This window comes from Tenrec ecaudatus, chromosome 4 (assembly GCF_050624435.1).
Source record: "Tenrec ecaudatus isolate mTenEca1 chromosome 4, mTenEca1.hap1, whole genome shotgun sequence".
Lineage (NCBI taxonomy): Eukaryota > Metazoa > Chordata > Mammalia > Afrosoricida > Tenrecidae > Tenrec > Tenrec ecaudatus.
Window position 1 is genome coordinate 63164256 of NC_134533.1, and position 15457 is coordinate 63179712.

Here is a 15457-nt window from a genome sequence, read left to right on the forward strand (position 1 = left end):
AGGGTGATCTTTGAAAAGTCCCCAACCTTACAATGGAACAGTGATGTAGGTCTAATAAGAATGTCCTCTTACAGGGCACTAACCCAACCAAGGGAAGGGTATTATTTATATCTCCGCTTGGAAAGGGGGACCAGACTTCAACCCAATATTCCAAGACTTGAATGCAACATACAGGCATGAAGCAAGGAACCAATAGAGAGGTCTGAGGGGCTGGCCCCAATACCAAATACGTGGACAGCTCCCCTGCTATGCCACTGCAGCAGAAGAATTCCCTTCAGAGGACAGCACTGAAGCTACAGCTCAGGGAGAGGGACATGGCTGATCAGATCACCCAGAAGCAAATCAAGGGGGAGGAAGAGAGAGTGGAACACATCCTGGCCCACCAAGCCCTGAGGACAATATTCATGCTCAGAGCAGCCAAAGCATAGAGAGGACCATAGGGTCAGCTCCACCATGAGACACAACGTCCCTCACTGACCCATAACACTGTGGGTGACAACACTGGAGACAGTAAGGGAATTGCACCCGATCTGACCCCAGCACACTGAGGTGAAACATGAAGGGTGTGCAACAGAATAGCAAAGAGAACAGAGCAATAAAGTCCCCAGGGAATATAAAAAATAGACTTTGGGACCAGAGAGTAGCTCCCCCATCAGACTCAACCAGAAAACACTCCTAAAGGTCAACAAACAGACCCTAAACTATTTACAGACATTGTGTGTGTGTGTGTGTGTGTGTGTGTGTTGGGGCTTTTGTTGTTTTCTTTTTGTTGCTTTCTTTTGCTCTGTCTTGGATTTTGTGCATATTATTATCTCTGCAGATCTATCTAGATAAGATAGGTGGGATAAGCAATCTGGAGGAGAAAGCAACAGGAATGACAGTTCCTGGGGGGACATGGGAGACGGGGAGACGGGGGAAAGGAAGTGGGTGCTAACAAATCCAGAGACAAAGGGACAAGTGATCCAAAATCGATGGTGAGGAGAGTGTATGTAGGAGGCCTGGTAGAGCTTGATCAAGGGTAATGTAACGGAGAGGAATTACCGAAACCCAAATGAAGGCTGAGCATGATAGTGGGACGAAAGGAAAATAAAAGGAAATAGAGGAAAGAACTAGGAGGCAAGGGTACTTATAGAGGTCTATACAGGCATGTACATATGTAAATATACTTTTATATGATGATGGAGAAATAGATCTATGTGCATATATTTATAGGTTTAGTATTAATGTAGCAGATGGACATTGGACCTCCACTCAAGTACTCCCTCAATGCAAGAACATTTTGTTCTGTTAAACTGGCATCCCATGATGCTCACCTTCCCAACACGACCACTAAAGACAAAGCGAGTGCATAAGCAAATGTGGTGAAGAAAGCTGATGGTGCCCAGCTATCTTGGCTATCAAAAGATATAGCATCTGGGGTCTTAAAGGCTTGAAGTTAAACAAGTGGCCAGCTAGCTGAGATACAACAAAGCCCACATGGACGAAGCACACCAGCCTGTGTGATCACAAGGTGTCAAAGGGATCAGGTATCAGGCATTATCGGAACAAAAAAAAAATCATATCATTGTGAATGAAGGGGGAGTGCGGAGTGGAGACCCAAAGCCTATCTGTAGGCAATTGGATATCCCCTTATGGAAGAGTCGTGGGGAGGAGATGAGCCAGTCAGTGTACAATATAACAACGACGACTTTCCCCTAGTTCCTGAATGCTTCCACTCCCCCCCTGCCCCCGCGACTATCATGATGCCAATTTTACCTTACAAATCCATCTAGACCAGAGCATGTACACTGGTATAGATAATAGCTGGAAACACAGGGGATCCAGGGCAGATAAACCCCTAGAACCAATACTGAGAGTAGCAATATCAGGAGGGGACGGGAAAGGTAGGGGAGAAATGGGAAACCGATCACAATGATGTACATATAACCCCCTTCCTGGGGGATGGACAACAGAAAAATGGGTGAAGGGAGACATCAGACAGTGTAAGACATGAAAAAAGAATAATAATTTATAAATTATCAAGGGTTCATGAGAGAGGGAATGTGAAGGGAGGGTAAAAAAATGAGCTGAAACCAAGGGCTCAAATAGAAAGAAAATGCTTTGAGAATGATGATGGCAGCAAATGTACAAATGTGCTTGACACGATGGATGGATGGATGGATGGATGGATGGATGGATGGATGGATGGATGGATGGATGGATTATTATATGAATTGTATGAGCCCACAATAAAATGATTTAAAAAAAAGAAAGTAGTGAGGTTTAACCCATTAACACCTGCTCAGTCATAAGCAAGTATGCAGCACATCATAAGGGCTCAGAAGGGAGACTCATTTTTTTTACCAAGCTCTATCCCCTAGACACTTGAATTACCCCACTTCCTTCCAAACCCTCATACCCATGATCCCTCTGAACATATTACACAACAACTGCTATCTGCTTCCCAAGCTATTTCTTTTTCTTAGGAACTGAGCAGGTGCTAATGGCAAAGACAGGTTATTGTTAAAGTGCTCCGTGTTTCATTCAAATGCCAAGAGACTCCAGTTGACTGAGGTGCCCCAGAAACTGAAAAAGATCTCCACATATAATTGTTGATAAATTCCCAAGCCTGGCATTCTTTTGAGAGTTAATCAACTGTCTACTCTTACCAACAGATTCAAACATTTCCACACCCAAGGATGAGCCAATACTTCTGGAGAGTCCCTGGAATGTACTACGTGGAGTAACTAATGTTTCTGGTAAGCTGGTCTGTCTAGACTATGTGATACAATGGGTATTTCAGTCAGGGCTCTACCAAGGAGCAAAACCAGTAAATACAATATCAGGAATTCGTGTATATGATTTAAGGGATTGGCTAAGTCTGAAATCCATGGGACAGAAATTCAGGTAGGAAAGCCCACAGGTAAGTAGGAGTTCAACAGTTAAGAGGTTCTTCCTGTTCACATGTACCAAATGCACACACAAAGGCGGTGCTAAGATATTATCTGGGCTTGATGGTGAGGAAGACCCAGACATGATAAAGATGCATCTCCATGCTCCCCTCCTAGATGACCTCCATGAAGTTACTTCCCTACCACCCAGATGTCTTTCCAGCTGGCTTGTGGAAAGCAAGGAAGTCTCAGGTGGCTCCTGGCCATGGCAGGTCAGCCTTCAGGCTGCCGACAAACATCTCTGTGAAGGAGCCCTCATCGGGAAGACCTGGGTAGTCACCGCTGCTCATTGCTTCTCTGATAGGTAAGCCCATCTGGGGGACAGAATGGAGTGGGGGCTGGTGGTTTCAGCTGGTTAATTAGTAATCATTCAGCCATCACCTCTGATACTGACCAAGGTCACTTCTCTGTTCATCACTGTCATGGGCAACCTCTCTTCCCAGACAGACCTTGAGCTCCCCAGGTGATCAGGCAGGTTCCTTCCCTTCACACTGTGTTCTACGACTTCGTGAAAACTAGTCCAAGGATGAAGTATTGCTTGGGAGAGAACCTTTGTTTAATATGTCAAAGGCTAAAAGTCCATAATAAATTCAGACACGGATTACTACCTAAAATGTAACGACATTACAGCAGACAGCAACCCCGCCATCACAGAAATGTACTGAGATAACCAGTGGAATATAAAATAAAAGGGAAGCCACCACCCGCTCTAGAACACAGGTAAAGGCATTCTTCAAATTCCAGAAGCTAAGGAGTAGTGCTATGTATGGCTCGGATGGCACCAGACCGAAGCAGCTATGTAGGTCCTGCCCCATAATGCCCCCTTAGGGGGAAGTGGTGTGGTGTCCAGGAACGTAGGTAGAGAAGCTGACAGAGCTGTCTAATATGCCCATACTTAGAAATGCTAGTGCTGGAAATACAGGTAAACACTTGTTCAACAATATGAATCTAATGGGGGTGTACATACATATAAACTATCTTCTCCAAGTATGCTCTGCCAACTCTCAAGTTCCCATCCTGAATGACTACTTGTAGATCCCACAGCACATGTCACCAGAGGTATGCTTACTGTGAAATTAGATCACGAAGTGTAAGCACAAATCCCATGCTTGTGAACGGATTTATAATGGCATACCCTTTTTCTCACAGAGACCCCAAAGTGAATAGGCTTCAAGCTATTCAAAACCTGCAGCCAATTTTGATGGTACCCTTCCAAGAGAGTTCAACAGAATGAAAAGTTAAATAATAGATTGTGATAAATAAAAACAGTGTAAACATTAAGGAAAAGTCAACAATAAGAAATGCAAAACTCCAGATAATGAAGTAAGGGGTATGATCTAGGAAGGGCCCAACAGACATTCACAGGATTGCAAGCAGTCTGTTCCTTAGTATGGATCCTGGTATCTGGATGTTCAACAGAAACATGTTTTAAATCGTTGACTTTCTGGTTAGCAAATGAGCACGTAACCAGGGAGCCACTCAGGCTCCTTTTATATATGTATATTGTATTCCATGTTTTAAAAAGCAATAACCAATAGCAAAGATAGTGAAGAGAATTTACTAGTGTTCACATTTAGTGTAGAGCAAAAAAATTATATTATCATGTTTATTATGTAATATTACAATTATATTATTGTTTCGCAGTGCTATAAATGTAAGATAGTATGACTCAAAAGGATAACATGAAAAAGCAAATATGTACTGGAAACAATAAGAATACAGTCAAATGGTCATTTTTTTAAAAAAATAATCATTTATTGGCCATATCGAAGAGTGTGAGTAAAGAGCGGGGTTGAAAGTATAAAATATGGAGCCAGATTGCCTGAATTTGTGGCCTTTTTCTGCAGCTCCAGGTATAACAACTCTGGCTGAGTTACTTGATCTCTGCCATGCTCTTGTTGTTGCTGTTAGGTGACTGGCAGGTCCGTTAGAGTTGACAGAGACCCTACGTGCAACAGCACGAAACACCACCCGGTCCTGCACCATCTTCACAGTTGCGAGGTTTGACCCCCTTGTTACAGCCAGTGTGTCAATTCATCCCCTTAACGGTCTTCCTCTTTTCCCCCGAAACACTACTGTACCAACCAATAGTCCCTTTTCCTGATCACAGTGGTCCTTATAACATGTCCAAAGTATGTGAGGCAAAGTCTTGCTATCCTGGCTTCCAAGGAATGTCTCGGCTGTACTTTCTCCAAGACAAATTTCCTAGTTCTTCTGGCAGTCCCTGGTTCTTTCAATACTCTTCACCAACACCATCATTCAAATGCATCAATTCTTCTCCGATCTTCCTTACTAATTGTCTAGCTTCCATATATGTATGAGGCAACTGAAAATACCATGGTTTGGATCAGGTGCACCTTAGTCTTTGTCACATCCCTCCTTTTCAACACTTTAAAGTGGTCTTGTGTAGCAGATCTGCCCAATGCAATACATTGTTCAACTCCTTGGCTGTACTTATACGAACACTGATTGAGGATACAAGCAACATGAAATCCGAACAACTTCAGTATCCTCCCCATTTATCATATTGTTGTACACTGGTTCGGTTATGAGGATTTTTGCTTTCTTTACACTGAGTTACAATCCAGACAAAAAGCTGTAGTCTTTGATTTCATTAGCAAGTGCTTCAAGGCCTCTTTGCTGTCAGCAAGCAAAGTTGTGTCATCTGCATATGACAGGTTGCTAATAAGCCAACCCAATCCAGATGCTATATTTTCATATAGCCCAGCTTCTCAAATTATTTACTCAGCATAATATTGAAAGAGCCTGGGGAAAGGGCACAACTCTGACTTTACACCATGCAGTGACCCCTATCTATTTAACTAGATAGATAGGGTCTCTGTACAGGTTCTGCATGAGCACAATTAAGAGCTCTAGACTTTCCACCCTGTCCAATGTAATCCATAATGTGGTATGAGCCACCCAGTGGATTGCCTTTGCAGAGCCAATAAAACACAAGTAAGCACTTTCCTGGTATAACCTGCTTTGAACCAGCATCCATCTGACGGCACTGAGAACCCTTGTGTCAAGCCCTCTTCTGAATCCAGCTTGAATTTCCAGTAGTTCTTTGTCGGGGTACCACTGCAGCCACTTTTGAATCATCTTCAACAAAAATGTACGGAGCATGTGATATTCATGATAGTATTCAATAATTTCCACATTGTATTGGGTCACCTTTCTTTGGAAGGGGTGTGAATATGGATCTCTTCCAGTCGGCTGGCCAGTCCTTCAAATTTCTTGGCATAGACTAGTAAGTGCTTCCAGTGCTTCATCAACTTGTTGAAACATTTCAATTGATATTCTGTCAATTCCAGGAGCCTTGCTTTTCACTAAAGCCTTCAGTGCAGCTTGGCCTTCTTCCTTCAATACCATTGGTTCTTGATCAGATATTACTTTTTGAAATGGTTGAACATTAACCAATTTTTATTGGTACCATGACCTTGTGTATCCCTTCCATTGGTACAGTGGCTCTGAGTATTCCTTCCATCTTCTTTGTAACCATGACAGCAACACACAAGCCACCACAAGCTGATATTCAAATCGTGGTGCTCATGTAAAGATGCCAGTTATGTTTTTGAAAAGGTATTTGCAATGAAGCTTTGTTGGTCTTGCAAGCTTTTATCATGTGATATCCATCTGCATTTCTACCAGCATAATAATATTTTCCAACTACAGATCCTTCCTCTTTGTTTACGACTTTCACATTCCAATCACCAGTAATTATCAATGCATCTTGATGACACATTCTATAAATTTGATACTGAAGAAGTTGGTAGAATTCTATTTCTTCCTATCTTCATAGTTGGTGGGCAAATTTGAATTGAGTTGTATTAACTGAATCTTTGTAGACATATGAACATTATCCTATCGTTGACAGCACTGTCTTCACGACAGGCCTTGAAATGTTCTGTTTGATGTCAATTGTGGCATCATTTCTCTTGAATTTTTAATTCCCTGTAAACCAAATGATTTTCCCATTCAAAATGACCAGTACCAGTCTATTTCCGCTCACTAGTGCCTAGGAAAATGATTTTTATTGTGCTCCATTTCAAGTTTTCCGATTCATACTTCATACATTCCACATTCCCACTGCGAATAAATGGCTGTAGTTGTCTCGTCTGGTGTGGAGGCATGCTCCATCAGCAAAGGAAGGACTGGAAAGCTGTGCTCCAGCCGCATCACTAACAGCAACTCTACTTGGAGGAGGCAGCTCTTCTCCACTCATGTTTGGAGTGCCTTCTGTTTGGAGGGACTCATCTTTTGGCACTATCTCAGACAACGTTCCACTGCTATTCATAAGGCTTTCGGTGGCTAATCCACCAAAAGAGGCCTGCTGATTTCTTCTTCCTCATCTGTTCTTAGTCTTAGTCTGGAAGCTCTGCAGAAACCTGCTCACGCCAGTGACCCTGCGGGTATCTGCAATAGCTGCACACAAACCAGCACAAGATGACAGAGGAGACCATCTCTGTCCTGCACCTCCTCATGTTGTACACCTTGCATTTGTTTATATAAAATGATTAAAATAGAGCTTGAGACAGAGTAGGTACCATTTTGCAAATGCTGTCTATTGTCTGTTTAAAAACGATCTCTGTTTACAAGTGCTGTCTGGCAAATTCAATTGTAAAATCGCATTCAAAATAGAATCCCCCAAATCTGGTCATTCATTTTGTAAGATATCTTCAAGATCCCTATGCATTAAGAAGCTTTATTGATAAAGAAAATACAAAAAAAGAGAGAGAAATGTACCTACATTTCCTGAATGGAAAATTTAATTGTTTTTCTATGTCAATTATCCCCCATCCTTGCTTATGAATTTAAATAAAATCTTATCATAATTCCAAAGTTATTTTTTTTCAAGAACCTTACAAAATTTAACCCAAAATTAATCCTGGAAATCTAGAATGGTATATCCAAGATTTTAAAATAATAAGTGGAAAACTTGTAATCCCAGATATGCTCTATAAATATCATTAAAAGAAGTAAAATATTTACATCAGAATAGACAGATTCATGTCACAATGACCAAGATTGCAGCTTGTTTCCCCCTGATCCCTGCCTGGTTCCGTGGAGAGCTTCTAACCACACAGATTGTAATGAGATGACCCCTTTGCTTCCACTCCTCAGAGGACAAAGTGCTGCTGCCTGGGTGGCGACTGCAGGTGTCCATGACATGGGCAAAGGCTCTGCTCAGGTAAGAGGCCTCTCAGTCTCTTGGCTGCCAGGTTTTCACCTTGAAGGCTACAGCCCCACTAGATGGTGCAGTTCCCAGTGTTGGCCTGCCTTGATTAATGGATATCCGTGGCCCTATACTCCAGTATAGGGTCCTCATTGTCATCAAGTCAATTTGGACTCGTAGTGACCCTGTAAGAGAGGACCGAACTTCCCCGGTGGGCTTCTGAGACTGTCCTTCTTCATGGCAGTAGGAAGCCTCCCCTTCCTCCCTTGGAGTGGCTATTGGTTGTGAATCATTGACCTTCCAATGAGCAGCCCAAAGTGTGACCACTATGCGGCCAGGGTTCGAGATCATAGGATACAGCTTGAACAGTATTTCCCTTCATATCACTAGAGAAGCGAGGGGATGCAAAATCAATTTCAAGTGTTTCTATTTGTGTACACTCGCCCACACTTCACAATGAAGGTCCTCTTCATTGTGCAATTTACCACTAAAGATGTCCTTGTTTCTAGAGCCAACAAAGAGGTGAATAGAAATATCAACGTCATTTAACAGGCCTTCCTTAGGCCCACCCTTGGCTGGAGCTAAGCTAAGGGATCAAACACCATCCCACAACACAGCAACTGCTGGCACCTCAAATTGTTTCTTCTTTTAGGGGAATTCAAGGACCCCAATCTCTGAACACTTCCACTCTTTGATGGGTATATTTCACGCTCTTTTTGTCTTATCAGAAAAGGTTTATCAAGCATGTTATAATCCACCCTGCCTTCAACATCACCACTCTGGACTATGACTTGGCACTGATGCAGCTGGCCGAACCACTTCAGTTCAATCAGCACATTCGCCCCGTCTGCCTACCTGAGAGAGGCCAGGTGTTGCCCGCTTCCAGCGTGTGCAGAGTTTCAGGATGGAGGACCCAGACTACAGGTCTGTGAAGCCCTTGCACACCATCCTGGGTTCCTTAAAGTACCTCTGTAGGGCTTCTCAAATTCCAACATCTTTATACCTTTGCTCTGCAGCTTCTCATAAGTCTGCTGTGGGGTGAAAAGGTAAGAGATGCTAATCCCCATTTGAAAAAAAAACAAAAACACAGAAAGGTCAGCAGTTTGAAATCACCAGAATCTCCCACTCCATGGGAGAAAGAGGAGATTTTCTACTCTACTCCTGTAAAGAGTTACAGTCTCAGATCCCCACTGGGTTTCTATCCTGTCATCTAGTGTCACTATGAATTTGCATCTACTTGATGGCAATGAGTTGAGTGAGAAGCTACATCATCTTGGCCTTCTAAATCATGAAGACAGTAGAACTGTTCAAGTTCTTCATAGGGTTTGTGAGACTATAAATCTTTATAAGAGCAGACTGCCTCATCTTTGTCCTATGGAGTGGACAGTAGGTTTGAACTGATGATCTTATATTAGCAGCCCAACACTTAACCCACTATGCAATCAAGACTTTAAAAAGTTCATGGACTCCCCAGAAGAATGTAATACAGAGGACAGCACTGAAGAGAGTGGTGGATCTGTTCAGACCACACTGGTGCAAACTAAGAGGGAAAGAGAGTTGACCTCATCATGGCCTACCATGGGTACAAATTATGAGGGAAAGAGAGAGAGTGTGTGGACCTCATCATGGCCTTCCCCAGGTACAAACTCTGAGGGAAAGAGATTGAGAGAGAGAGAGAGAGAGAACACCTCATCATGGCCTACCAAGGCCTGGGGATGATATCCCTGCTCGGAACAGCACATGCACAGAGAGGACAGTAGGCCAGGCCCCACCATGAGACATGACGTTCCCTCACTGACCCATAGTGCTATGGGGGAGAGCATTGGAGACACTGCAGAATGAGTGCCTGGTCTGCCCCCACACAGTGGGCAAAATGTGAAGGAAGTACAATATGGCAGCAAGGGGAGCAAAGTAACAAAGTCCTCAGGGAATCCTTAAAATAGATTTCTGACTCAGGGGACAAGGCTTGGCACCTCACCAGACACGATTGGAAAACACTAATAAGGACCACCAGATAGACCTCAACTACTATCTTTTTTTTCTTTTGCTCCAGGTCTATCTGTATAAGATAGGCAGGACAACAATCCCAAGAAGAAAACAATAGGCCTGGCGGTCCCAGGGGGATGAGAGAGGAGGGGCCAGGGAGGGGGAGCAGGGAGCAGGGAGTCAACACATTTAGGGATGAGGGAACAACAAGAGATCTAAAATGGATGATGAGGAAGGTATATAATGTCTGGTGGAGTTTCATCAAGTGCAATGTATCCAAGAGGAATTACGGAGAGCCAAATGGAGGGTGAGCATGATAGGAAGAAAGTGAAAGGAAATAGAGGAAAGAACTGGGAGGGAAAAGCTATTTATAGAGGTATAGCTATAGGCATGTATATATGCAAATATATTAATTTATAATGAAAAGGATAGAGGCCAATGTACATATATTGATTGATATGTTAAGTACTAAGATAGCATATGGATTTTGAGTCTCTATTCAAGCCCTCCCTGAACACAAGAACATTTTGTTCTAATAACCTGGCAATCTTTGATAATCACCTTCCCAAGCTAATTGGTGAAGACAAAATGGGTGCATAATCAAATGTGGTGAAGAAAGCTGAGGGTGCCCGGCTATCAAAAGATATAGCATGGGGGTCTTAAAAGCTTGAGGATAAACAAGCAGCCATCTAGATGAGAAGCAACAAAGCCCACATGGAAGAAGCATACCTGTGTGATCATGAGATATCAATGGGATCAGGTATCAAAAGATCCAAAACAAACAATTATATCAATGTGAAAGAGGGGGTTTGGAGTGGAGACCCAAAGCCCATGTGTAGACAATTGGACATCCCCCCACAGAAGGGTTAGACCAGGGTGCAGAATAGCGCCAACAAAACATACATCATTCCTCTAGTTGCTGAATGCTTCCTCCCCACAGCTAGCATGACCCAGTTCTACCTTACAAATCTGGCTAAACCAGAGTACACACATTGATACAAATAAAAACTCTTGACACATGGAATTCAGGACAGATAAAACCCTCAGGAACAGTAGTGAGAGTAGTGCTACCATGAAGGTTCGGGGACAGTGTGCAAGGAGGAGGAGGAGGAGGAGGGAGAGAAAGGGGGAACCCATCACAAGGTTGGATATATACAGCTGCCCCACCCCTTGAGGGTGATGACGAATAACGGAAATGTGGGTGAAGGTAGACAACGAACAGTGTCAGACATGAAATAATAATAATTTATAATTGATCATTATAATAATGAATTATAATTGAGAGTGAGAAGGGTAGGTGTAGGGAGGGGAAAAAGAGTAGCTGATACCAAGGGCTCAAGTAGAAAGAAAATATTTTGGAAATATTGATGACAACATATGTACAAGTATGATTAACACAGTTGAATGATGGATTGTTACATAATTTGTAGAAGCCTCCCAATAAAATGATTAATAATAACTTTTTTGAAGTTCATTGAAAAAATGAATTGGAAGCTAATGAATTTTTCCATGAGTTTTTTTAAGCTTCTGCATGTGTGTGTGCAAGCACAGGTGCAGTGTGATAGCTTACTGTTTTTTAGGTGCTGTCCAATAGGTTTCCATACATCGAGACCCTATGAAAGCAGAAAGAAACTGCCTGGCCCTTTGCCATGCACACATTTTTGCCATGTGTGAGCCCACTGCAGCCACTGGGTTAATCTGCCTCACTGAGGGGCTTCCTTTTGCCCCTGACCCTTTACCAATCATGGTGTCCTTCTCCAGAGACTGGGTCCCTCCCGAGAACATGACCAATTTAAGTAGGACCAAGTCTCCCATTAAGGAGTAGTTGGCTTATACTTATTCCAATACAGATTTATTTTTTCTTAAGGCAGCTCACGATATAGTCAATATTCTTTATCAACACATCAAGTCAAAGGCATCAATTCTTCTTTGGTTTTCCTTATTCATTGTCTAGCTTTCACAAGCATACGAGGCAACTGAACATCCCAGGGCTTGGGTAGTTCGTAGGATCCATCCTAATCCAATGTCTGCTGTCCTTCTAAGAAGAGACAAGAGGGCCATTTCTCTATCAGTCCGGAAGGATGTTTGTGGGGAAGAACCGCCATGTCCCCTCCCCGCCCCACCTTGTGCTTTGACAAAACCTCAGAGATGAGGCCTCCTGACAAGGCACCTGTGGGCTCATATTGGTGCAGCATTCATGATGTCTCTAGGGGGGTGCTGCTGTCTATATGGTCACAGTTACTTAGTTGAGAAAGAAGGCATGTGCAGATTTCTATAGAAATCATGATTATATGAAGGATTTTGGTAGCTTTAAAAGTGCAAAGTGACTGTGGAATGAAAGAATTTATTCAGATCATTCCATGAACATCACTGGCTGAACTATGAAGTATGACTGTGGGCTAAGGAGTAGTTTCTATTGATAAATAAACAAACAATTAACAAATGAAAAGAAGAAGAAGAAGAAGACCAGAGGCACACAGGGAGAACATTGCTTAACAACAGATTAGAGTGTTGCATCTACAAACCCAAGAATGCCAAGAATTGTCAGCAACACCAAAAGCTGTGAGAGAGGCATGGGACATCTTTGGCCCTAGAACCTGTCGTGAGCACCGCCCTGCGACGACTACACTTTGATCTGGAACTTCCAACAGCCAGAAATGTGAGCATATATTTCTATTGTTATGGGTATCTGCTTTGTAGACATTTTGTGACAGGAGCCTCCAGAACCAAATTAACACACTTCTTTCTCCAGTGGAGCAGAAACGTTTCCCTTATAAATCATTGTCCATATGGATAATATGCCCAAGTGATCCTTTGAAAAAATACTCTGTCTGGGGCCCTTCATTGACTTAACAAGAGATATTCATTGATTTCAAGGTGGAGAGGCATCCAAAAGACGACAGCAACTTACAATCCCCATCCTTGCCCCTGAAGCATGCCAGGAATATTATGGGTCACTCTCTCCGGAAATGGTCCAGAGAGTACTGTGTGCTGGCTTCCCTGGAGAGGAAGGCAAGAAGTCCTGCTGGGTAAGCACTCCCCCACCCTTTCTCCCCTGCTGCATTGGAGAGCTCCATGAGCTGCCTACTGTGGGGACGAGTCCAGTACTTTTGACCAAAGGTCTCTGCTGCCATACTGAGGGATACTCTTCAGTCTCTGCTGCCATACCGGGGATCCTCTTCAGTCTCTGCTGCCATACTGGGGGATCCTCTTCAGTCTCTGCTGCCATACCGGGATCCTCTTCAGTCTCTGCTGCCATACCGGGGATCCTCTTCAGTCTCTGCTGCTATATTGGGGGATCCTCTTCAGTCTCTGCTGCCATACCGGGGATCCTCTTCAGTCTCTGCTGCCATACCGGGGATCCTCTTCAGTCTCTGCTGCTATATTGGGGGATCCTCTTCAGTCTCTGCTGCCATACCGGGGATCCTCTTCAGTCTCTGCTGTCATACCGGGGATCCTCCTCATTCTCTGCTGCCATACCGGGATCCTCTTCAGTCTCTGCTGCTATACTGGGGGATCCTCTTCAGTCTCTGCTGCCATACCGGGGATCCTCTTCAGTCTGCTGCCATACCGGGGATCCTCTTCAGTCTCTGCTGCCATATCGGGGATCCTCTTCAGTCTCTGCTGCCATATCGGGGATCCTCCTCAGTCTCTGCTGCTATACTGGGGACCCTCCTCAGTTTCTGCTGCCATACTGGGGATCCTCTTCAGTCTCTGCTCCTATACTGGGGGGATCCTCTTCAGTCTCTGCTGCCATACTGGGGGATCCTCTTCAGTCTCTGCTGCCATACTGGGGGAAGCTATTTGTCAGTATCCCCAGTTTTCCACAGCAGGCATTTTTAAGAACCTTATTTTGGGAATGTAACAGAGCTTTTTAAAGAAACTCTGTATGAATCTCTAGACATTTTCTACTGTCAGCTAGGAAGTAAGCAAACGAGTCCTCCTCTCATCTTTGCAGTACTTAGGCTTCCTTTGTCTCTGACTCCAGCCAGCATTGAGTCACTATTTGCATTGACCTAGGTACAACAGGTAAGTAGATGGCTTCTGTAGATCAACCGTGTCATGCTGGCAGAGGTGGATTATAGTCAGTGAGACTCCTCAACTGTTTCCAAGAAAATTAATAAACATACATCTATGTTAAACTAGCAAACAAAATTATGTCACAAGATTAATTCTGCAGCTTATCTATCAAGGCTGATGGCCCACAAATCCTTACTTATTACCAGGAGGGCATTGCCAGTTTAGGAGCCCTGATGACACTGTCAAGTAAGCATCGGACTGCTAGCCAGAGGGCAGTGGTTCCAACCCCCAGCAGCTCCTCAGGAGAGCTGAGGCTACCTGCTCCTAGAAAGAGTCCCAGCTTTGGAAATCCGATAGAGGGCTGCTATGAGTCGGAATTGACTCAGTGGCAATGGGTTGGGTTGGGTTTGGGTTTTGTTGGGTTTTTTTGCCAGTTAAAGATGACAGGGTTGTGGCTCAATCATCTGCTCTCAGTGTGTAACGCCCCAGGACCCCAGTAGAAATGCTCTCTTGCCCCTCCCAGATGTCTTTCTCTTCCTCTCTATTACAGGCCATCACCATTTGGTCCTTTTTCCACTTCATGCTCAGTAATCTGAGCATTTCAGGAGAGCTTGTATGCATACCATAGTAAGCACCTATTCCTACTGCTTAGCTCAGATCTCTTATATTCCTTTAGGATGATGCTGGAAGCCCCTTGGTCTGTTTTCTGGAAGATTCTGGGCATGATGTCATCTTTGGAATAACTAGCCAGGGTATGAACTGTGGACAGATTCACCACCCAAGTCTATACACAAGCATCCACGCCTTCATGGACTGGATCAGTCTGCACCTCCATGACAACGGCGCCTGAAAAGGCTTTTTAAGGAGCTAATGAAACTGTCCCAGAAGGAACATTGGCTCACCTTCCCACAAATATCAAAAGCACCCTTGAAAACTCCCTTCTCACCTCCGTATATTATTAAGAATGTGTGCTGCTTTGAAACTTGAGGTCTTCTTCAGTACAAACAGATTCATTTGTGGGGATGAGGGTTTTTCTTTTCTATTCTGAGAGTTTTTAAAATGTGTATTAGTACTTGCTTGTTCATCATGAGGAAATAGAAACCAACATAGAGTATATGGCATTTACTGATAAGCATGCTTTGCATTCAATTTTTTAAAAATCAAAATGCCTGAGAGAATAACGATAGCTAATTCTAACATATACCTTCTGTGGTAGTTACATAATTTGTTATTAACTTGAGACTTAAGAGTGAAGGGGTGGGGTTTAGCCTGTCAATCAAGTCACAGCTTGTTGACCTCATTTGGAGGCGCTAAAGAGATAAAAAGCTTGCTGGAGGCAGGACAC

General features: G+C 43.5%; 1 protein-coding gene across 1 annotated transcript in view; it reads left to right on the forward strand.

Annotated features, from left to right (window-relative positions):
* The window catches only part of OVCH2 (ovochymase 2), a 39119-nt gene extending 24157 nt beyond the window's left edge, over positions 1-14962 (forward strand). Inside the window, exons 15-19 of the mRNA XM_075547717.1 lie at positions 2655-2886; positions 8055-8121; positions 8835-9030; positions 12970-13121; positions 14789-14962. Coding sequence (XP_075403832.1) covers positions 2655-2886; positions 8055-8121; positions 8835-9030; positions 12970-13121; positions 14789-14962 — 821 coding nt within the window. The remainder of the gene's footprint in view (positions 1-2654; positions 2887-8054; positions 8122-8834; positions 9031-12969; positions 13122-14788) is intronic.
* Positions 14963-15457: the final 495 nt, after the last annotated feature.